The 24,394-nt window shown below is 42.3% G+C and overlaps 1 protein-coding gene across 3 annotated transcripts in view; it reads right to left on the bottom strand.

Annotated features, from left to right (window-relative positions):
• TBC1D1 (TBC1 domain family member 1) overlaps positions 1-15,601 on the bottom strand; it is a 111,008-nt gene extending 95,407 nt beyond the window's left edge. For all 3 annotated transcript variants that reach the window (XM_086611380.1, XM_086611379.1, XM_086611378.1), the window contains exon 1: positions 15,143-15,601. In XM_086611380.1, coding sequence (XP_086467506.1) covers positions 15,143-15,559 — 417 coding nt within the window. In that variant the 5' untranslated portion in view covers positions 15,560-15,601. The remainder of the gene's footprint in view (positions 1-15,142) is intronic.
• Between the last annotated feature and the right edge of the window lie 8,793 nt (positions 15,602-24,394).

Raw genomic sequence — 24,394 nt, 5'->3', positions numbered from 1 at the left:
CAGGCAATCTGGAAAGTTCAGATAACACCACAACTTGCAAGTTCTGAGCTCACATATTCAAATGTGTTCACAGGCACAAAGACACAAATAAATAAATGAACTTCTGAAGTTGGCTGAGCAAGGTCTTTTACCCCAGGATGTAATAAATTCTCAAGTCTCCTGTCAATTGTAATTTATGAGTAGATGTAGGCCAGCTTTAATTCATTTTCCCAGTTTGTTTCTAACATGCAAAAAGCTGTAATACACAGCCAAATAGCAAAAGCTAAAAAAAATTAAAATATTCAGGTATTGCATTCTCTTATTGTAGATCCATCATATCATCCCCATACATGTGCTTTGATTTCACACTCAATCCCGTTGGGACTTGAACTCCAGTTGAGACTACCTCAGGACTAATTCAGGTGCAGCTGAGCTGTCTCCAGCTGGTATCAAGACTCATAGAACAGACTGACAGGCCTGTGCATGTGTGTGTGTGTAAAAGTCAGGTCACTAAGGGTTATATGGGTACGGAAAATTTATCACATACGTAGTTTTTATATGGCTTGTTGGAAGTGTGTAGTTTCAAGTTGTGTGAAAAGCGATTCATCCTTGACAGTTTGTATTCTGAGACTTTGACAAGAAATGTAACTTGTCAAAACAGAAATCTATATTTTGTTTGACATTCCTGACTCTTCCAATCCTTGCTTTCACGTGGATAGTCTATTAAAACACAAAAATTTAAACAGAGCCGGGGCAAGGGCGAAGACTTCATTTTAAAGAAAATCTTGAAGCAAGCCTTCTGCAGTACACAATCTACCTGCAAAGAGCCCACTGAAAACCTCCTCCCAGCAAAAAGGAGGCCTGCACACAACCAATGCTTGCAGTCTGAGGTTTACGGTCCTCTGGATGTAACTAGTTGATTATGGAGTTAATAATATACATGTAAGGAATATTCTGAAGTCCTACAGTATACAGAAGAGAAACTTTGGTCCTTATGCAGATACAAGCATATTATATGAAGCTTAGAACATGACCGAGAGCTAATGTTTTCACACCTATCAGATGCTCTGCTGAGGGGAACTGAGACATCCCAGAACATCAGCCGATGCCAAATGCTACCCTCAGTTAAGCATGTGTCTTGTTTTATGACTTTTAATACCAAGAACAAACTCTAGGAACACTAGTATTTCAGTTCTAGAGACAGCATCTTTACTTACTCTTGGTTCTTGTGCTAGCTCACCACATAGTAAAATACCAACTCATTACAATACTTTTACAGGCACTTATTGCCAGAAACAAACAAAAATAACATGAGGAGAATCCAAATAGAACTTCAAAAGGATAATTTTGGGAAAAAAAAAAAATGGGAAAGACAGTACCGAAATTTTTATCGAAAGCCCACCGGAGATTGTCAATTGATTTCAACCGGTCTTTGCTTAAGCCTTCAGTATCTCTAAGGTAAGGGGAGGAATTTTCCTGCTGGGGGAAAGCAACAGCAGCAGAGGTGGAAACTGCCACAGCTATCGCAGAATCTTACATTTGCTGCGGACAGCCACTAAGCGGCACTTGAACACCTCATCTTAACCCATGGCGAATCTGCAAACTGTTATGAAGGGGAAAGCGGCGGGGGGCTGCACTCTGGGGACTAATCCCTTTTAAGAACAATGAAGTTCATTTCCTGCAATTAGAGCAACTTTCTAAGGGCCTGACTAGGTATGAAAACATTACTGGCAGAAAGGCTTCAAGTGCTCCGTGGAAGCAGAAACACTACACAGAGCTCCGCAGAAGCAAGTGCTTCCTCTCCTAAATCCCAGTCCTGCTTTGGGAATCAGAGTGCCTCGTTCCAGTAGATCATTACATCATTACCCACTATTGTGCCATTTTGAAATACACACCTAAACCAGGGAAACGAAAACGCGTCACCGCTGCTAGACTGCAGGTCAAACTAAAGCCACCCTGATGTCGTAAGTCCTAGAAATGCCTCTGAGTCCAGTTTCAATCAGAGATCCTCTGCCTGCAGGGACCGACGCTACTTGTACTTGCAGATGCACATTAAAATGGGGGTTTAGTAGTCAGCAGAGAATCAAAAGGGATGAATGGACCTTTGCTCTTCTTAAAACTTCTGTATATTATTGCTTCCTAGACATATGCCATACTTTCATTTGCATTTTTAATCAAAGAAAGAAACGAAATTTTCCCAATAGTGGTGTTGAATCAACTATGTTGATCATCCTGAATATGTTAATGCATTACAATTGTCATTTCTCTTTTTATCCAGTTTTAAAGTGCTTCTATTTCATTAAAAATCTCTCTAAATGAATTAACTATAGAAACTAGAAACCATTTTTTCCTATACAAACAGCATAACTGTCATTGGAAAAAATCTGAAGATAAAAACAAACAGAAAAACAGTATTTTAGGTGCTAATGAAGCAAGTATCTACAAGCACTTTCAATGCCAGCATTGCAAGTATTTCTGTCGTCTTCAGTGCAACTAGCCTGGACTTTCAGTGCATAAAGGTTTCCAGCAGCAAAGACTTAGAAGTAAGATTCATGTACAGTTTCCTTTTTAGACTTTCAAAGAAACAGCTCCATTTCAGTTAGCCACAGGTTTAGATGTAAAATACACCACCAGATATTAGCTGTAAGTGCTATTTTTCACCTTTCTGCTGAACGCAGCCTCCAGAAATCTCAAAGTAAGGGAGTTATGAATTTCATCTTTTATTTTCTCTTGTTGTTAAAGTTCTTTACGTCATGATTAGAAGCTCAGCATCTAAGCGACAAAGCAACTCAACAAGCCACAGTACATCATTATTACCGAGAATAAAATTTTTAAGCACATTCTGCATGTGCGAAACTAGTTTTGTGGGGTTCTTTTAAAAGCTGAAAGAAGCAGCTTGTAGCTTGCAGTAGAAGGATCAAACTTAACCCAATGCAAGAGGAATCACTGGCAGCAAAGCTGTTTTTATGACCAGCAATAGATCTCAACCACTCTCGCTCTGGGCAAAGTGGGGGGAGGGTGGGAAAGAAAGGAGAAGTCCATATCAACAGTAGTTTCATACAAAGGACAAATCAAGTACAAACTGGCATTATCCACTCAATCCTTGTATCAGATCCTCGATGATCAACCTTTAGGGCAGACACACATATCCATCTAAGCCTGTATTTGTCCAGTCACACAAATCATTCTTTAGGGAAATATTTCCCACAGCCCTTCCCATAACTTGATGTCCACAGAGAGGGTAAAAAAACAGAAATATAGAACAACTGTGTCTACACTGGGCAAGGGAAAGCACTGATTTTACAACAGTGATTTGTTACCATTATTCACTTTGACATATAACAGGATGGGAGATTGTGCTGCTAAAGTAAATACAGCAGTTATATATGCCTCCTCTGCTTTGGTTTTCTGCTCCACTACAGCCAAAGAGGCCACATCTGATGACCTTGAGGGCACAGCATAAATGTCAGCCCAGTGCAGGCAAAACTCTAAATGAAAAGCTGATTGCACGGAAAAACAAGGAGCTTTTTCAGGAGGGTGATTTACTCACTATCATAACTTATGAATTAGCATCTTCATATCTTAATGTGGATGGCTTGAATTTGTCCATTAAGGCCATTTTAGAATATGAAAAAAAGAAAATGCAACTGCCTGAATACGCATGTCTATGTTTAAGTAGCTCCAAGTGAGCTCAAGTCAAGCTTTTCAGAGAAACTTGTGAAGCAGAGAAAATAGAAAGGTTTAGGTTTTACTAGACTTGAGGAAAGATCACTGATGTAGGACCCAGTCCTATAATCTGCTTCATGCCAGAACCATTCTTGAGTCTGTCTGGAGAAATTGTACTAACCTACATGACAAATATGGCCTTCGTTTATTCATACATTTGACAAAAGCTACCTCCCCACATGTTTAAAAACAGATTGTACATGCTTTGAATCTTTTCACTAACTAAATTACACTGTCCTCAATATGTTATTGCACTGTGTGCCACAAAAATTAACACTGAATTAGGTAAGTCTGATTTTTTAATAAAAACTGTTCTTTGCCAAAGCAGGTTCTCTTTCCCCTCTAAAATATACTTTCTGGCTTTAAATTACATATAACTATCACTGCACCACGTACCCACAAAATTAATTTAAAAACATCACAACTGTGTATACTTTATATTCCTTAATATAATTAATTAATTAGTTAAAAAGTAAAAACCATTTACTGAATCTAGATTAGACTTTCTGTCTTGTGTTTGGAGCTCAATAAGGCATCCTTTTTTCAAATGTCCTCTAGTCTTAAACTAATTTCAGCAAGCCACAGCAGTGGGTAATTAGAAGAAATACATTGGAGTTCCTCTAGTTGTTAATTATTCCTCTTTCTAGTATCATACATTCATCTTAATATTTAATGTTGCTATAAATCAAACAGTATTTTCTGAACTCTTTATTCTGTATATGTAACTTGGGCTTCTAGACTCATTCTCTTTCTCATTCAGAACTTTTCCACAGGTGTAATTCATACTTTTTTTTTTTTTATTTGCTCAGAATTTTCTGCTGGCTGTGAGTTGGTTTGAAGCTCTAGGTCTGACTAGGCTGCGAGGTGATGAGTAGACCCATTCACTTACTTCGTGTATCTCATCCAACACCTTTGCATAAGGTATACTTTACTATACTACAGTAAGGTGAGCTGAGTAACTTTGTTGTTACCTATTTTATTATTGTTACTACTTGTGAAGCTGGAGAATTTAACATGTTTAGTGCTGGAGTAGCACGTGGATAAACACAGCCTCTCAACCAAAGACCTACATTGCACTTTGAGAACTGTGTGGATTCAACAAATTCTCAAATTTTCACATTCATCTTCCACACTAAGTTATCTTCAAGCCTTTTATTCAAATTTGAAGACTGCAGCACCACCAAGCTCTTGTAAAGTTTAGGAAGTTGGTCACAGAGGGTTAAACTTATTTCTCGGTGAGGGTATTGCTCAGCAAAGCAGAAAGAAATCATTCCAGCTGGAAAAATGAAATAAACAAAGCACAGGATGAGTACCAGAAAGTTAGTGTCAGAGTGAGGCTGAAGCCACAAAAATGAAGAAATCGGCACATGACAGTATTTCACAACACATTCGACCCACCTGAAGCAGGTTCACTAGCAATTTTAACACAAATAGGTGTAAAACATGGAAACGCACTAAAAGCCTTCCATTCCCATCACCGTAACAGCAGTAGAAACAAGACTGTAAGAAGATATTTACCAGCTTGCGGATTGTTCCCATGCTGTTTATGTCTTCTCAGAGCAAGGCTACTCCATCTTTGGACTCACTGGGCAGATACACAGTGACTCCTTCTCACTCAATGCCAGCGGGACAGACTTCAAAGTCTGTGACATACGCTCTGTGATACCTGTACAGAGGCCAAGTAAGCCTGCAAGTCTCTCTGCGTACCTCCATCCTCATAGTCCTACTTTTAGGATCTATGTCACTATACAAAGAAACAGTATCGGGTTTCCTGCTGGGCAGCTCGATGCCTTTGGAGTACCTCTGGTGCTGCGCTCTACTTCTACTATCTGCTTGTGAAAGTACCAGGAAAAAATTGTCAAATTACTTTATGTTCTTACTTTAGTTTCCAAATTTGTGCCAACTTGGAATTTGACAAAACACCTAAGGTGATCTAGCCAGGTGCAATGAGTTGGTCTGGCACAGAATGCAATTCAATTTTTTTACTGTAGCCCCTAAAGCAGCTCAACACGGAGCTGGACAAACATCAACGCCGGCACAAGGGAAAACACTGAGAATATACTTCAAGGGATGGATCAGAAGAGAAAAGAGTAACATAACTGCCTCCTTTGACAGAGGACAGCTATTAGATATCCTCACTTCATTATCAGATATTACACCTGAACTAAAACCCCATGGCAGTTTAAGACTGACTGAATTGGGGATCTGAGGTCTAACATTCTCTGCTCTATATAGTGTGGGCTTGTTTCTCCCTGACTCTCACAAATGTGCTCATGAAACTGTTCTGTGATCAGGTTAGGATGCTAATTTAATTGAAACTGTATCACTTTTTCTTTTGAAATATTTAAATTGCTCTGAACTGCCTCACTGAGTGATACTACAGTGTAATACAAGAGTAAGGGAAAAGGTGGGAACATGCAAGTTAGCAACAAAGGGAGTGCAAGGCCACCAAAAGCTGGACTCAGACTAGGCTAAGATGTTAAGAGCGAGCTTCTCTTTGGATGTATGTACGGGAGCTCTTCTCTATGTGAAGAGGAAGTTTCTGAAGGAAACTCAACTCTAACTCTGGATGATTCTTGGATATTATGGCTGCAATTACCTGTACTGGACTTCATAGGCCAGACCTTGTGAGACAAAAGGAATGGTTAGTAGTCAGATGAGAAGCCATCACAAATCCACTAATTATGTTTTAGCAGTTCCTTTGTTTTGTATTTCTTCTACAATCCCCAACAGAAAAAGTGCAGGAATAATAAATAATCCTGGCATGAACTCTGGCTCTGAAATGAAGTGCACATTACAGTGCAAGTAACACACAGCTACTTTCAGTATTACTTAAGTTGAAAAATACAACAACGTCATCTGATGCACAACACTATACTGTTGAAGTCACAGTAAGAGTTCTTATTACTCATTCTGTAGCAGAAATTTCTGTGGGATTTAGGAGATTGAAGAAATCACAAGAAAATACAATTTTTCATGTTACTGGTGCTGTAAGAGTAGGAATAGGCATCTACTTTTACAAACCATGTGATTAATTTCATCTTCCTTGGTAAGACATTATCTCCGACTTTAAGTCAGGAAACAGCACTGGTATTGCACAAATGACCTCCTCCATGTGGCAATCACACATGAGTTTGAGGGATATCACAGAATATTTCTTATAAAATGAGGGTGAACTCAGGAGCACTTAGCTGAGCCAGGATGTCACAAAGTCACTCTGGGGTCTGACAAGAGCCCCATAAAGGCTTGGGATAATGCTGCTAGGGACAGGATCATTGGCCACTAAAAGCTCCCTGAAAGAAGAGTTCACATACATGAATCCTTTGAACAGATCCTAGGACAGAGCTGGTATAGTCACAGTTATGCTCCAGGCTCAGGGTGAGCATAAAGCCTGATTAACTGTGAGTGTCTGAAGCACAGCTGGCTGTTTGCGTTACATAGGACACTCTATTAAGATTTACACAGCTAAACTTTGACCTACTTTATATACCCGACTGTGTACGTGCACAAATATGTATTTGATTGTTTGTTCTGTTGGATTTTTTCCCTTCTGTTTTTTACATTAATTTCTCCAGTTAGCATTTGGGAGACAGGAAAGAATTCCTAAACCAAAAAGCAGTGCTAGCAGTTTGCAATTACATAGATTCCATCAAAAAAATCAAAGGTTCATACGAATAGGAGGCAGAAAACAGCCAAATTAAGCACTCTCGGTTGCAATGAAATAAGTCCAGTTACCTCATTTTGCTCCAGTGTTTTATGCTTTTTGCAAAAGAAGAACCACATTTTAATCTGCCTAGACTCATAAAGCATGAAAATATAGTAGAAAAAGAACACTTCTCTCTTTAAAATTATCTTGCCTCAATTCTTTTAAGGAAGGGAAACGGTACTATTAGAGTCTAATGCAAAAACAAGTTGTGTAAGACTCCTCAGTCACGAAGCTAAGCCTCACAACAACTGCTTGAGAGTTCACTGGGCCTCTGCCATTCCTTTTATAGATGAATAATGTGAAGTTCACTCCCATCATCAGCTCTGTGCAGCCTCACAGAGAGACAAGTGTTGATTATCTGAAACCAGCTTCTCCAGCACATAATCAGATCACAAACAACACGTAACAAAGAGTACTGCATTCCAGGTAATACAGCATGATCTACTTAAGTGCATAAGCTATTGTAACTCATAAAAGTAGGTGAAGGTTGCTTGAAGATGTAGTAACTGTTAAAGCAATTGGTGGACCAAAAAACTGAAGACCTCTGACAGAAGGAGAGATCACTGTTGTAATCAAAAAGCTCAACAACAGGGCAAGTGCTACATTTTTTAAAAGTGCCTCAGTGTAAGGAGGTGGGGCTTATCTGTGTCTGCTATGGGGCAGATTTGGCACAAGCAAAGTCAATGAGCAGGCTCAGGTCTCAAGCAGGTGTCCCAGTTCGCTGCAACCATATGGGCACTACGACTCTCATGGCAATGTGCCCACAGCTACCAGAAGCCCAGTTTCTGGGCCAAAGGCTGTCCCCGATTTATGACACTACAGAACAAAGATTTAGAAGAAGCAAGAAGATTTGTGCATGTCTTGTGCAGCTGTGATCCTGCTTAAATCATGAGTAATATTTCTGTACGAAATAGAAAAGAACAGTTCTATCCAGTGTTTTGTCATTAGAGCATTAACAGATCCGGTAAACACAAGCGTGTATTACATGCCGTTATGACAACTTGTGTCCAGACTCTTGGCAAAAAAGAAGAAAAAGAACTAAAGTTAACCCTTTCAAAATCTGAACTGAACTTTTTATGCTTCTTCACACTCTAGTTCTGCATCAGTCATTGATGACGTCACAGAAATAATTCTTCTTACAAGACATCAGGCTCAAGTTTCTAGGCTCAACCTCAAATCTTCTAAACCTCCAGTTCATATCAAAGGAATAAAAAAGGAGAAACTTTCAAATGTTCTGAGCATCTGCCTCACTGAAAAAAGGTGACAGTGCTGTCTGCTGACTTTTACTCTCCATACAGGAATTTATTTTACCCTGTGACCAGAAAGAACAGGTGGATGAGACACTACAAACAGCTAGAAATAGCCTCACATTCACAGACCCTTGGACTTCAACCACCCAACTAACTGCTGGAGGAACGACACAGCAGGGCATAATCAATTCAGTGAGTTCCCAAAGAGCACTGATGACAACTTCCCAACCCAAGTGACAGAGGAGGTGATGAGGAGAAGTGCTCTGCTGGGCCTCATACTTACCAACGCAGAAGGGTTTGTTGAGGCTATGAAGGTGAAAGGCAGCCTTGGCTCAGTGACCATGAGATAGTGGGGTTCAGGATTCTGAGAGGCAGGGCAAAAAGCAAGATCACAACCTTGGACTTCAGAAGAACAGATTATGGCTTCTTCAGGGATCTACTTGAAAAGTACCATGGAATAAAGGCCCTGGAGGGAAGAGGGTCCAAGAAAGCTGGTTGTTATTCAAAGACCACTTCCTTCAAGCTCAAGAGCGATGCATTCAAATAACCAGGAAGTTAGGTAAAATGCCTGCATGGATGAACAAGTTGCTCCTGGCAAAATTCAAACATAAAAAAGAAGAATACAGAGGGTGGAAGCAGGGACAGGTAACCTGAGAGGAATAGACACTGTCCAAACATGCACAGACATGGTTAGGAAGCCAAAGCCCACCTGCAGTTGAATCTGGCAAGGGATGTCAGAGGCAACAAAAAGGCCTTCTGTAGCTACCAAGGTGACAAAAGGAAGACTAAGGAAAACATGAGCCTGCTGCTGAATGGAGCACAGGACATAGAAAAGGCTGAGTACCGAATGCCCTCTTTGACTCAGACTTCTGTGATATCATTAAGTTAGAACTGTTATTCTTTACTTACAATAAATACAAGATTATTATAAAGGACAGTACAATCTTAACCTGCCTTAAATCTAAACTAGCCCAGGGCATTATCAGATAAACTACTGACCAGTATTCCATTTGCCAGCCAAAACACCCATCAAATAAGGTTAAACATACCTAAGTAAAACAAATCATTTGATACACCAAAGAAAGATCAACAAAATGGCATGTGAATTACTTTTCCAAGCTGAAAATAAGAACAGAAATTACTCTTCTTCTGTAATGTTTTGGCTACTTTGTATCTGCTGGAGAGGGATATCCTGTGACAGTATCTAAAGCAAGGAGCCCCACAGGAGAGCGGTGCTGTGCTTGTGGAGATTGAGCTCATGAAGGAAGCAGCACACCTCACCCACAGTTCCAAACACTTTCGAGCTACCACATCTCAAGTGTAGGACAAAAATGCCAATAATTTTTAATGTATATGGTTTTCAACAACAACAATGATGTCAATAGCATCACATTTCTGCACAACATAAGCAAACGTCAGACCAGAGGCCACTAGGAAGAGACAGAGGCTGGTAGCATGTGTGCTTTCATTTAAGCCACTGCACTCCTGCAGCACCCACACACTCTGGCCGAGCTGTTCAACAAGGCTGCGTTTTTATGATGAAGGTGCTACCCTGCAAGCACAGATTTACCGGAGAGTTAATTCTTCCACAGCTTCCACCACCATTACTCAACACAGTATGCATAATCCCCATCTATGACCTATCTGTAGTCTTCATAAGCTCCCTGCAGACAATATAATTGAATCCAGCTCCATTCCTGAGCACCTACAAAGAAAACGGATTAATGCTCCAGCCCCACCCTCAGGCAGAAATCACTCAATCATGAGGCCCCATCAGAACCTCCATAGAACAAGGGTGAAGGAATAAGAAACTCCAGTAACTGTGGTGAAAACTTACCGAGGTTAAACATAAAGAATGAAGGAAGGCTCCAGATCCTGTATCCAACAGAGCTGCTTAGAAAGGGAACTCTAATCCATAAGAGAAGCTCTCCCTAAGCAGTGTAAACCCATCCTTTCAGTACTAAGTGGAGTGAAATGATCTCTAAACACACATGCTTGTTTTCAAGTAACGTGCAACAGAGCGGTTCCACAGGAAAGCTTCCTTCATCCTTCCCTGCTTACTGCTATACCAGCAGGGAAAGTGAGCCGTATACCGCCATGATGATGCAATGGAAATAATTATACAAGATCCGACTGGGTGAAGACAAAGACCACAATAGGGCACTGCTTTTTCTTTCACTTCTAAAGAGGAGCAGAACAAAGAATTCTTTGCAAATAATCCTGACATTATTTAGTATTAATTACCCGTCTACTGATTTCTTCTCTAAAGTGGTTATGTTGGTAACGGAGCAACAATGAACCTAACAGCCCTGTATTCATATCCAGGAAAAACATAGCATGCTTTCCCGCACCTCCATCAATTCAAGATTTTAGCTAAATATTACCTAGCAAACAATCACCTCCCATTAACAAAATGCTTTCATATTAAACAGTAAGATAATCCCTCACTAATCAAGTGTATGTTCTCATTCAATTTGTATCTATGAAGGAGTATAACTGCAGTTAATGGACTGCACTCTATCTGCAATGATGATGTTAAAAGCCCAACCATTCCTGGTTTTCTTCACTTTCTACCACCTCCAGTGCTATTTTTCTGTCTGCATGAAGTTCAAGTTTACTGTCCTCCTCTTCAAACACCTGCACTGCTTAGTCTTCTACTCATCTGCTTTTGTCTTAACATACTAACCCTCCTAGTCTACTTCTCTCACAGACATGCTTCTGCCCTCTTTTATTCTACTTATCCTAAGGTGAGATATACTCAGAACTCACTTGCAAAGCCACAAAATACCTTCTACTTCAAATCCTCAGTCAGACCTGACCTAACCTGAGAACTTTTTGTCAAATATAGCCCTACTACAAATTTATCTATGCAGATACAAAGAACTGTGGCTCTTGCAGCTTAAAATATTGTTGTAATTGGTAATCACGGGGAGGGGGCAGCTTCCAAATAAAAACAGAGGAAGTGCAATTATCACAAAAGTTTGGATGTCCAAGATTGCTGGGTAAAGACTTGTTAAGAACATGTAAACTCTGTGACTAAATCTAGCTGGGCTACTATGTCTACATATATAGCCCTATGGACTACAGGGCTGCAGCAAATAGAAAAAAAAGTCCTCAGGAGCAAGAGAACCATCACAGATGCTGAGTCACACAGGCTGCAAAGGTCCAGTTTGACTAACCTGCTCTCCTTCTATAACAAGGTGACTGCCTTAGTGGATGAGGGAAAGGTTGTGGATGTTGTCTACCTAGACTTTAGAAAAGCCTTTGACACCATTTCCCACAGCATTCTCCTGGAGGAACCAGCTGCTCATGGCCTGGATGGGCATACTCTTCACTGGGTAAAAAAATGGATGGATGGCTGAGCCCAAAGAGTTGTGGTAAATGGAGTTAAATCCAGTTGGCAGCCACTCACAAGTGGTGTTCCCCAAGGCTCAGTATTGGGACCAGTTCTGTTTCACATCTTTATCAATGATCTGGAGGAGGAGACTGAGTGTGCCCTCAGTAAGTTTGCAGATTACACCAAGTTGAGCGATAGCATTGATCTGCTTGAGGGTAGGAAGACTCTACAGAGGGATCCGGACAGGCTGAATTGATGGGCCAAGGCCAGTTGTATGAGGTTCAACAAGGCTAAGCATCAGGCCCTGCACTTGGGTGACCACAACCCTATGCAACACTACAGGCTTGGGGAATAGCAGCTGGAAAGTTGCCTGGTGGAAAAGGACCTGAGGGTGTTGGTCAACAACCGGCTGAATACCAGCCAGCAGTGTTCCCAGGTGGCCAAGAAGGCAAATAACATCCTGGCTTGTATCAGAAACAGTGTGGCCAGCAGGACCAGCAATGCGATTGTCCCCCTGTTCCTGGCACTGGTGAGGCTGCACCCCAAATACTGTGTTCAGTTTTGGGCCTCTCACTACAATACAGACATTGAGGTGCTGGAGCACATTCAAAGAAGGAGCACAAAGCTGGTGAAGGGTCTAGACCACAAGTGTTATGAGAAGCAGCTGAGGGAACTGGGGTTGTTTAGCCTGGAAAGACCTCATCACTCTTTACAACTACCTGAAAGGAGGTTGTAACAAGGTGGGTGTCTATCTCTTCTCCCAAGTAACAAGGGATAGGACGAGAGGAAATGGCCTCAAGTGCAACAGGAGAGGCTTAGGTTGGCTATTAGGAAAAATTTCTTCACCAAAAGTGTTGTGAAGCATTGGAACAGGCTGCCCAGGGAAGTGGTTGAGTCACCATCCTTGGAGATATTTAGAAGACGTGTAGATGTGGTGCTTAGGGACATGGTTTAGTGGTGGACTTGGCAGTGTTAGGTTAAGGGTTGGACTTGATAATCTTAAAGGTCTTTTCCAACCTAAATGATTCTAAAATTCATTTCTTCTGAAGTTGAACATAAGCTGCAGCAACATAGTGCTAAATTCTACATTCCAACTCACTCACTCTTAACAAACAGCTCCTGCAATTTGTAACAGAAATATACAGTACACTCCTATGCTTTCAAGCTGGGTATCTGCAAAACAAATAATGGTTTGCTCCTCTTGATAAATATGCAAACACCAATTAGCTACAAGTCATCGTAGGACAATATCCAGGGCAGAGTAACAACACCCTATAAAGCATAAGGGACTTAAAAGGCAATCACACTGAATTTCAGTAAAGCAGGCAGGGCTTCACTTTACAAGATAAGAACACTTGGCATTTCCATTATCCTTTTCTTAAAACACAGGTCCACGAATGCTGATTAGATGTCTACCTCCCAATTAGGAATCTAGCTTGCAAAGAGGTCAAGAAAAACAACCCTTGAAATCAAAGCAAGTTAAGAGACAAGAATTCAATTTCCTTTTGGAGGAGGAGGGAGTTCTTGAAAGGACAGATAGCTCTGTGAATCCAGGGCTAAGAAGCTAAAACAAGCTTCCAGAGATTCTGGGTGTTGTCTCCGAAAACACATAGACACAGCTGCAAATTAACTAGAGACTTATTTTGTTCTCTCATTTCAAACACACCTAGGAATTTGATCAAACATGAGGAAGAAGTACTTCAATCTTTTGTCACAAAAGAAAACGTACCAGAGGTGATCACTGCTGCGTACTAACCATAATCCTGTAAAATCACAAGCCACAAAAAAAAAGCATAAACAAACTGCAAAATGCACTTACCAGCTTCTATTCAATGCTGAGTCCTGAAACATTTATTCTTTATTTCTGCTCCCTTACATATATAAATTTCTACATTTTAGCTTGACAGGATTTCTCACTTCAATGCTTATGATTTACAACGTATTTGCCTTCTAATTTACCGGAACTGCCTTTTTATCTGGGAGGGATTTAACTAAAGCTGTTTCCATATGTTTTGAGCTCTAAGCTTCAGACTGCGGATTTGGAACTGTACAATGTTTTGCTATTGGGCAGGCTGGCACAAATCCCATGCGCGGTATACATTCACATAATACCGCCAAGGTGCTTCAGCAGGACATGTCCTAAAAGTCAAGTGAGCAGCAGGTAGCAAGATGCCATCTTCCAACACTGTAACTAGAGTTTAACCTCAAGAGGTGAAGAATATGTCACTGTTTCGTCCCCAGTAGATCACAATAGCTTTGTACCAAATCCTACTCACCTTATTCATTCACGAGAGTTATCCTCTCACATCACTCAAACAAAAGAAGAGATGGACTATTTTTAATCCTTCCACTGTTTCAGCAAGGACACAACTTGCTCCTAGGAAATGCAGACTGAGCCTCACCTCACCACAGCGTGAGACGCGCACAGCCCAATTCCCGCCTCATGCCATGCAGCAGCAAGCCCTGCATGTCACAGAGTCGCAGCACTGCGCTGTGGTTTCTCTCCCATTCTCCGACACCACGTGTCAGGCTCTGTGGATTACAAAGCTAGGACGAGGTTTCCACAGTGTCTTGTGGTTGGAGGTATGCTACATATGCAGGCTTCACCCTACCCCCTCCTCTTTCTGAGAAAGAAGGTCTCAACTCAGGAAAACAGAAATTTGAGAAGGCTGACCATAGGATTAGATAAAGTTCACAGTGACTCAAGGGTGAAATCCTAGCCCTAGTGACATCAACAGAAAAACTCTCACTGACTTGAGGGCCAAGATTTCAGCCCATATACCAAACTAAGTGGTTTTTAAGCCGATGAATTCAGGCTCTGATCCTGTAGGATTTACACACCTTTCACTTCACATATTGAACAGTTCAAATGCAATTGCACCATTAACATCGAGGAAAGTGACCCTTGCTGGTAAGTTTTAGTGAGATCCAGTCTCTAACTGCAAATACAACTTTAAGATCTTATACTGTAGTGAAAAGTTTCAAACAGCACAAAAGCAACTCCATTTTAAAAGAAGTAGCATCAGCTCTTCCACATTTACATCATACTCTATAAAACACATGACAATAGAAGAACAACAAATTCTGGAGTATGATTCTGAAGGTTGCTTACTTTGTTTTGTTTGTTTTTTTTCTTTCACTTACTTTTGACTGATCATCAGCTTTAAATACATAGCAGATACTTCGCTGATTTGCTGCTCCATCCTTTATCAGACAAGCAAAGTAGCTTGGATCATGGCTGTTGTGAATCAGTTTGTGGACATGCTGTGGCTTATATTCAAACAAACTTGAACAGATCAAAGGATCCCACTGCTGGATTTTCCCTGTGTCTGGTTCACATCGCAAACTCGCTGGTGAAACATAAAGTCGGATTTGGCTGATGCCAGGTTCTTCTTTGGAAGACTTGGTACTGAGCATGCGGATCTCTGCCACAATCCAAGGCAGCATTGACATGGTGGTTAGGGAATGCACTGGCAGAGAACCAACGAGCTGGAGATTGAAAATTGCTGAGAAATCACTTGGTGTTTGATGCTTTTTAACATTGAATGTTATTGGCTCCATTTTACAGTCCTTTAGGGAACCTAGACTAATTCACCAGTATTTCAATTCCATGGAATGATGATATCTGGATGGTTCCTTTGATTAAGGAATAGAAGAGTTCTGAAAGGAAAAGAAATAGTTATGTAGGTGCTGGAACTCTATTGAAAATTAACTGTCAGTAACACAAGTATTTAATAGCTTAACATCAGAAGAGACATACTGATCATCTACCAGGACCTACCTAGCACATTTTCCCTACATTGGGCCTTACTATTTTAGGTCCAACAAACATAATAGTACTAAATAAACTGCTTGGAAAAAAGTCAGTCCTGAATTAAAAGTTGCTTTACAAGCCTCGCTAAACCATCTAATGAGTAGCTAAACTAAAAAACACACTTTCTTTCTAGCCTGCGTCTGTTTCATGGGCAGGCACCTGTGGATCACACTGGTCTATTTCAATGCTATTATAGTAGAAAAGACTCAGCTGAGCAATTCTGACCTTCATGACAGCTGAAGTCAGTGCATGCTGAGACACCTTCACATTTGGAAAAAAAAAAAAAGGTCATCATTCTTGTTCATAGGTGGATGATTTTGAATTTGGCTACTAACATGGAGTTGTTTCCTTGGATATAGTTTGCCAAGTGACCATGGCCTGTTACCAACCATACTTTTTCATTAATTAACACCCCAGAAATCACTGTCACCTGAAAAAGCTTGCAGCAGCCAACCGATCAACTGATTGCTGATAAACCTGTCAGATAGCAGAGATGAGCAACAATCCTTACAGCATCCCACTAAAAAAACAGATGATGATTCACAATTCATGATTGCATTTTAAGGCCCGCCAGCCAGCCAGGAAAACCTCATGTTTGCCACGTTGATATTGAATCATTTTCATTTCTTAAAATATCAAATGGAACCAAGTTACATATAACCCTGTTACACCCAGCATCTACTACTACTGTTGTTAAATATTAGTATTTTTAGTAAAAAAAGGCAATAATTGCATTTCTCTCTCAATTTTGTTTTGCAAAACACAGTCTATGAAAACACATAGATTGGTATTTGTTATACTGTCATGTTTTAACTCCTCATTAGTTGAATCTGGTTTCAGCTGTTGCATTGTTTTGTGTCAGACTGATGAAAAGCTAACAGGCCTATAATTGCCTATGTTTAGTACCATGACACTAGTTTACCCTCAGCCTTCTGAGAGTTTCCCATGAAAAGACCTATTAAAAACCATGAGCAGCCCCAAGAACTCCTTATAAAACATTTTAAATAAGTGAACATGTATTTAATAAATGGCATCTGTTTACTGTGGCAAAAGTACTTCTTGTCTTTGTTCATCTACAAACATCATCAAAAATAGCAGTCTTTTTCTCATGAGTTTTCATTAAACTTTGTCCTTTACTTGTCCTCATAAAAATATTTTCAAACTGAGTTTCTGACAGTGCTTTACCTTGTTGAAAATGAAAGGAAATTTCAGGATTTAAAAAAAAAAAAAACCTTAAAAAAATTCAAATACAATAATACATTTTGAACTAAAAAAGTGTTTAAAATGCAACCAATTTGCAAATGTCTGAGTGGGGAAAAATGTTTCTGCGGTAACCAGCAAATTGTAAAGAGAACTGCAGAAACCACACATTTGGGTACATTTGCATCTTTTGACAAATTAACTCTGTGGCAACATCACCAGTTCCAAGGACGTTAAATTTAGCCAGAGAATCCAACACTGCAGGTTTTAAAAACACTAGTTGAAGAAATTATCGTAAATGACATTCTAGATGCGTAGAACAATTTTCTAAAAAGCCTTTTTATAAACTTGTGTGTGTGTGTGTCTGTGCATGGGAAGTGCAGGAAAAAGGGCCATGAAAATCCAGAATTTGTATGCCTCATTTCGACAATACTACAACTCTCTTCCAATTTTTTTTTTTTTTTTTGTACCGCAAGCAAGCAAGAAAACTACCATCTTTAAGATGAACATAAATGCATTGCATCATATGGGATAGCAGCTTCAGGAAGGATTTTTACACCTTATCAACAGAGACTGCTAAACACAATTATCATTATAGTTTTACATTTGTCAGGAATCAAAATTGTCTCCTCTTCTTTGACACACTGTTACAAATTTTTTCTCCTTAACAATAAAAAAAATAGTTCAACAACTGCAGGGAAGATTGGATGAGAAATGCATAAAAACTGAGCTTCTAGCTTTTAGTGTTCTCACCATTTAGTGGCATACATAATCATCTCAGGATAAAAAAGCCTAAGAAAACTCCATTCTTAGTTGAAAACAGGAGAACTGAACTGCACAGGTGATGACCTATTAGCCACGTACTTTTTGTAACCATACTTCTCAACTGTGTTTTCCCAGAACTCTTCTTGAAAAAATGCAATTAAGTAAAATGCCTGTAAAAATACAACCAAGTCATCCCCATTTAAATCAACTTTTCAAGGAAGAAAAGTTTCATTTGGAGTACCACCATCTACCATGCTCTTTTACTCCAGATCTACAAGGCACTGCTGCCTCAAAATAGGAACAAGTATCACAATGTAATACGCTATTTTGCATGCTAACTCTTAAGGACTGAACACTATTTTAAAAAAAACAGGCTGATACTTTGCCATACTTCAACAAACATTGTACTGCTGAAATGTATTTAATGTAAATGCAAGTCTTCTTGGCATTCATCTCTTTTTAACAAAATAAACACCTTGCAAAGTCAACAGCATAAATACTCCAATGTCTGCAGTTGTTATTTCTAAAGAAAAACAGTTAATACTAAATCAAAACAGTTAACTACAAGTCAGAGTGCTGGGGGTTTTTCCCAACATTAAGAGGGGCTAAAAGCACCATTTCTCAGAGCACAAATTTAGCAACATCAGGTCTCCTTATCTAACCCATATCATTCTGTATGTTACTGTTCTGCATGTTCCATCTTCCTTTTCCACCCATTCTTTCTTTGTTTCCTCCTCTTGTCATCCTTGTCTTAATTTACATGCAAATCCCACCAGAAATTATACCCATTTCATGCTGCCAGCATATATGTCCTTTAAGTTTACACCAAGGACCAGGTTTCACCCTGAAGCATTTATGCACATGCTTAATTTAGACATAAAAATAGTTCCGTTCATCTCAACAGGCCTATTCCCAGCCATAAAATTAAGCACATGTTATGACCAAAGAGCATTCATGCTTTCAGCACGTCTCTGTCTGCCCTGACTCTGCCACTTGGAATTTTGGCACCTTCACCCATCTCTGGTTGCCACCACCCAGTTCATCCCCTCCGAAACTTGGCTCTGCAGGCGCCGCACCAGTTTACCATCCATATTAGTACAGTAGGCTCGAACAAGCTTCCTCTTCCTCCCAAGCGTCTGGCTGACTAACTCACAAACAGCTTCTTCAAAGCAAACGTTTGTTTTACCTTTAATCCAAGAGAGAATAGAAAAGGTACAAAAGTAAAGCCGCCCACTCATTTCCTTCCACCTAAACTTTGATCTTCCCTTGACAGCTCTAAGTGCCATTCAGCTCCGTTACTCCAGGCTGGGAGAAGACTGCCAGGCTTTGCTTCACACAAAGGATGAATGTCTCCAGTTGTTTCCCAGTGCTCATGGACGTAACTGGGACAGCTCCTCTTTCTCTCCTTTATCGACATCTTCTGAAGGATCTCCGTTTCCCTTGCACTCAGAACTAAGAGCTTGAGCAGCATGCTTCATCTAACAGCTTTGCTGCTGACAAATGTTAATATTCTCCAAACTGTACCTTAATGTTGCTACTGCTTAACCTGCTTTGATTTAGCTGTATGTGCTCCATCAGCATAGTATAACAGTGCAGCACATGAGGTACTAACACAAACCACACGAATAAATCTAAGTCCACCTTCTATACTAGGAGGCATCAGACTGACTCACTAATGTGAAAGACACACACAGGAACATATGTGTGTGCTCTTTGCCTTCAACATCCCTTTCGCTGTGATCAACCCAGGCACTTCTCACAAGCCGGGAGCAGGCTTGAAAAGCATGCAACGCTACGCTGATAGTCCTCTTCTAGCAAAATCTGACACCGTGTTTCAAAACATATATATCAAGCTCTTGTTATAGAATCATAGAATGGTTAGGGTTGGAAGGGATCTCAAAGATCATCTAGTTCCAACCCCCCTGCCATGGGCAGGGAAACACTACACTACACCAGGTTGCCCAAATCCTCATCCAACCTGGCCTTGAACACTTCCAGGGATGGGGCATCCACAACTTCTCTGGGCAACCAAAACTTAGTTTGTTCTTCCAAACTAAGTTGTATTCTCATCTTTTTATGCGACCAGAAAATAAACGGAACATCTTCAGGGAGAACTCAAGGTGATGGCAGGACAGGGTGAAGGGGACAGCTACAAAAATTGGTACTTCTGCCATTCTGGACCCCAGGTTCTCCCTGCATGAAGGTACATGTCTAAGCAGCTGTGCATCATGCGGGACAGCATTCCCCAAAACTCACCTTCTCTCAAGAGAGCAAAGACTTTATCATGAGGAGAAGGTACAGGCTCTGGGTGCCATTTTGTTGGATGAGGCCAGGTCACATTTGAGGTTAGGACGAAAAATCTTGTGGGGTATAGAGAACAGACTGTTATTAGCCTGGGAGAGTGGGGCAAAGGAAATCAGGTTCTGGCAGCTGGGGGAAAACCAGGCAGATTTGGGATGGACTCAAACTAATACAGAAAAAAAAAGCAAAGAAGGGAGAGAGATTGTTCTAAAACGAAAGAACACACACAGATTCAAAAAAAAGCAGAAACTACAACAGTGGTGAAGAATTATCCTTCTTCAGTTGTTTCTTTTAGACTGGACAAAATTCAACACAGAGATGCGGCCAAAAGTTTCAGACTCTTGTTCAGAACATAGGTAATTATTGACATAAGCAATCCTTCACTCTCCTCCAGCTCTTCCCCTAGTTTGGTAGCAGTGGGGAGTGCCCGGACCCACAGCAGAACTGCTGAGTTTGGAAGATGCATCAAGCAAGGAAGCAGGCAGAGCTTCCACACATCAATGATTAAATGAGGAGTTTGACCTGTGAGTTGTTGAATAGAAAGACCTCAGCTTTCTCAACCTTTGCAGTTCACCTGAGAGACAACTGTGCAGTTAGCAGTCTTTTTCTGCAAGCCAGTTTTCTTTCTCCCCTCCTAGAAGCTAAGCAAAACTTCCAACAACATAGCAAGGTCTTGTGAAAAACAGCTGGTCTTAAAGAGCACAAATCTGTTCAGCTCTTCTCTGCACAGCCTTAGTGCTGAACCCTGCCAACAAACGGAACCAGGGACACTGGTACCAACTGCACTTCACTGTTGATTATTTTAGCAGAAATATCATACTACTTAAGGATTATGAGGAGCTCTGGCCTGCAGCCAGAGCTCTGGAACACAAGCCAGAACTAAATACCACTCCTCTCCCTCTCTGCCTGATCCCCAACTGAGACTGACATTGTCTTCACTCATGCTGACGGGTTTCTCTATCCACCTAGCGGGATATATAGAAAAACACAAATAAGAATATGTATTAGGTATGTCATGATACAGTCATTGCTGAGAGACGTCCTTTTATGTTTCCATCAATATGCGTGAAATTACTCTCTTCTCTGGTATCACAACACAGTATCCATTAGACGGTTTTATGGGGCAGCTAGTTGCAAGCTTTTTGTTTTTTCTTGAAGCTTTAAATAACACTTGTGGCATGTTTTCTATAGTTCAGTAAGATTGTTTAGATATCATGCCACAGGTCACTCTCTGTTTTCAAATAGTTCTAATTTAACCCAAACTGGCACTTGGAATCACCACATGCCCTTCTGTTGCAAGGATGTTCTTTTTATCTTGTAGCTACTTTTTATCTGCTGTTTCCTTCTAGACCTGTGGCTTGCTGTGGGCAACAGCACACACAAATCCAGAATTCAAATCACCTTAGAAATTATTTTTGATTTCCATTCTTTTTTCGTATACACACATTAAACACTGACTTTTAAAGGATTATTTTCAGTGCTGTCAGCAGCTTCAGACATGGCCCTAAACAATGTTCCACCATGTACTCGAGCAAATTGTTTTCAGGCATTTTCATTACTTGAGCAAATAATGATACCTAAAATATTTACCGATACAGCCAGTGTTTATATCGCTCCTCAAATACATTAAAATTTAGACTATTAATAAAAAAATAAATCAGCAAAATGGTAGTGTTTTCAATTACAAATGTACAAGTTTATAATCAACTATCAAATGAAAAAAATAGCTCAGTGTTCTTGCCCTTGACAGCTGCTGCTATTTCCTTAATAGAGTCCACAGAAATTACTATGCTCATGATTGAGGCTAGAACTCGGATACTTCTGAGTCAGCCTCATACAGACCTGAACAAAATATTAGGCTATTTTACCACTGCAATGCACTAAAAAAAAAAAATTGTAAAAGAAAGCTTACTAGGTAGATTACATTCTGAATGCCATTCCTTTTTAATTCAATTGCATACCCACAGCCAAAATACTTGCATCCAACTTTTCAGTTAAACAAATTATAAAGTGAAAAAAGCCTCAAGTCATCCAGATTTCATGTAACGTCTTTCACATTCCTTCCAGCCCGTCGTTTTGCTCACCTGCAAGCATTTCTACATTTGCATATTACCTACGATTTTCATAATTTCTGTAAAAAAAGCTGTGACGAATTTATATTTAGGCACTTACAAGTGTAAAAAGTATAATCATATTCATCAGCTCAGAGGTATTTGCTAGTCGGGAGATATGTATTTTCATTAATTTTGACCCACGATGTTCCATTCAATCTCCGGGCTTAACGGCAGGCACAAATCCCACCATCTGCACTAATAAAGGCTCCTACAGCCGATCTGCCGTATCAGCCTCTCTCCCAAATACAACACAGCACACAAAGGTCTCAATCTTTCCAAACTGCACTATAAATAACCACGCTTGTGTCACACCTCTCACGAACGCGGTTTCACGGAATCATTCCCTTGTTAATTTAGCAGGCGAAGTTAAAGGGCCATAAAAACATTGCGCCAGCGTCTGGGAGTTTGGAGGTTAAACTCAACTGTGCCTCCGCAGGAAAGGTGAGTTTTACCCCTAGGGGAAGAGACGCGGTGTGGCTCTCAGAAGGGGCAGGTTCTGGGGGGAGTTACCCCCAGCGACTGCGCATCGACGGGGGAGGAAGATGCAGGCAAGAGTGAGAAGCAGAACGAAAAGCAGACCGCGGCACATCAGGTCAATCGCAGAGTAAATTCAAGCTGGTCTTTCGGTTATCCTGACGCGCAGCCAGCTCTCCCACGACCCTGCCGGCTGAGAAGCACGGCACCGGCGCCCGCCGTCCCCGCTCCGCTCCCGCCCGGCCGCCCCGTCCCGCAGAAACAATCCCCGGAGCAAGTTCACCGGGGGCTCCGTTCCGACCGACCGACCGACAGCGCGACCCTGCCGCGACCGGCGGGAGGGCGGCAGCCCGCCCTGCGCACGCCACGGGGCCCCGGGCCGGAGCCGCAGCCGCCTCACAGCCAGCTCCTCCGCCGGCCGGCGGCTTCTGCCGCCTCAGAGCCCCGTACCGCGCACGGAGCAGCCCCGCCGGCCCGCAGCCGCCCCCCGCGGCGCAGCGCCTGCTTTCTCGCCTCAACTCTTTTTCACTTCCTCAAGGCTTTTTAAAAACCGCTCTTCCTCCTTCCCCCGCCCCGCCCTCCAAAAACGCAGCTCGGCGCCGCTCCCCCAGGCCGGCGCGCAGCGGGGGCACGGCGGCCCCCACCGCCGCCCGCGGCCGCCCCCCGCCAGGCCCGGAGCTGGGGCTGCCCGGCCGCCGCTTACCGCCGCCGCAGGATGCGCGCTACGAGGAAGTGCCTTCGGCGGGCAGCGACCGCGAGCTGCCAGGCGCCGCTCGCCCACCTCCCGCGGAGGGCAGAGGGGCAGAGAGCCGCTGACGAGAGGCCACAGCGGCGCCGCAGGGCACCGGCAGCGCGGGCGCCCCGGCTGGGCCGAGCCGGGCCGGGCCGGGCGAGGAGGCTGCTCGCTGCCGCCCGCCCCGCCCCTACCTGCCGGCGGGCCGGGCGAGAGGAAGCGGGGAAGGGCGAACCGCACACAGCGCGGCTACCGCCCGCCACCTCCGCCCAGCCAGCGAGGGCAAAAATAGCAACAGGCGGCGGGTCCCCGGCCCGGCGGGGCGGAGGAGGACAGGCGCCTGCCAGAGGCGGCCGGCGGCGGGCAGCCAGCGACAGGCGGGCGCCCATGTCGCGACAGCGGGCATCTGAGGCCCCCTCCCGCGGCCCGTTTCGTCCCTCTCGAGGAGCATTTCGGCAGCGGTGTCCCGTGTGTCTGTCACAGCCTTATCTCCGCAGAAAACATGTCGTTGTCGCCTTGCTGTCAGGAGCCCGGGTGGTCCCCCAGGTTAGCTGGAGGTGCGGGAGCAGAAGGTAGGGCGGGAACCACATCCAAAGGTTTGCTCACCGAACCGGAGCTAGCCCTGCACCTGGAATCGCGCGGTCAAGCCGTCGAGTTCCCCCTCGGGTCTGGGCCCAGCCCTGGCCGTGGGGCAGCCTTCTGCCGGCTCACCTTCTCTGAATCACCTTCCTCCCACCTCCGTGCACAAGAAGCTACACACGCACACACACACACACACATATATATATATAAAATAATTCTAAGAGTTGGCACTAGTTGATCTTTCAGTGGCCAGAGAAGATAAGGAATGCATGGCTCCAGAGACTTAATTATACTCCTGTGCAAATGCTCTTTCCAGATGATCAAGGCACCCTATATTGCCGTTCTGCAAATCACTTCTGTACTCAATTTCAAGTCATCTTGGCAGTAAGACCACTGACTTACTTTTAAGCCTG

The sequence above is a fragment of the Tauraco erythrolophus genome, chromosome 5 (assembly GCF_009769465.1).
Source record: "Tauraco erythrolophus isolate bTauEry1 chromosome 5, bTauEry1.pri, whole genome shotgun sequence".
Taxonomy (NCBI): domain Eukaryota; kingdom Metazoa; phylum Chordata; class Aves; order Musophagiformes; family Musophagidae; genus Tauraco; species Tauraco erythrolophus.
Note: the sequence above shows the minus strand (reverse complement) of the source record. Positions and strands in the feature narration are given on the sequence as shown.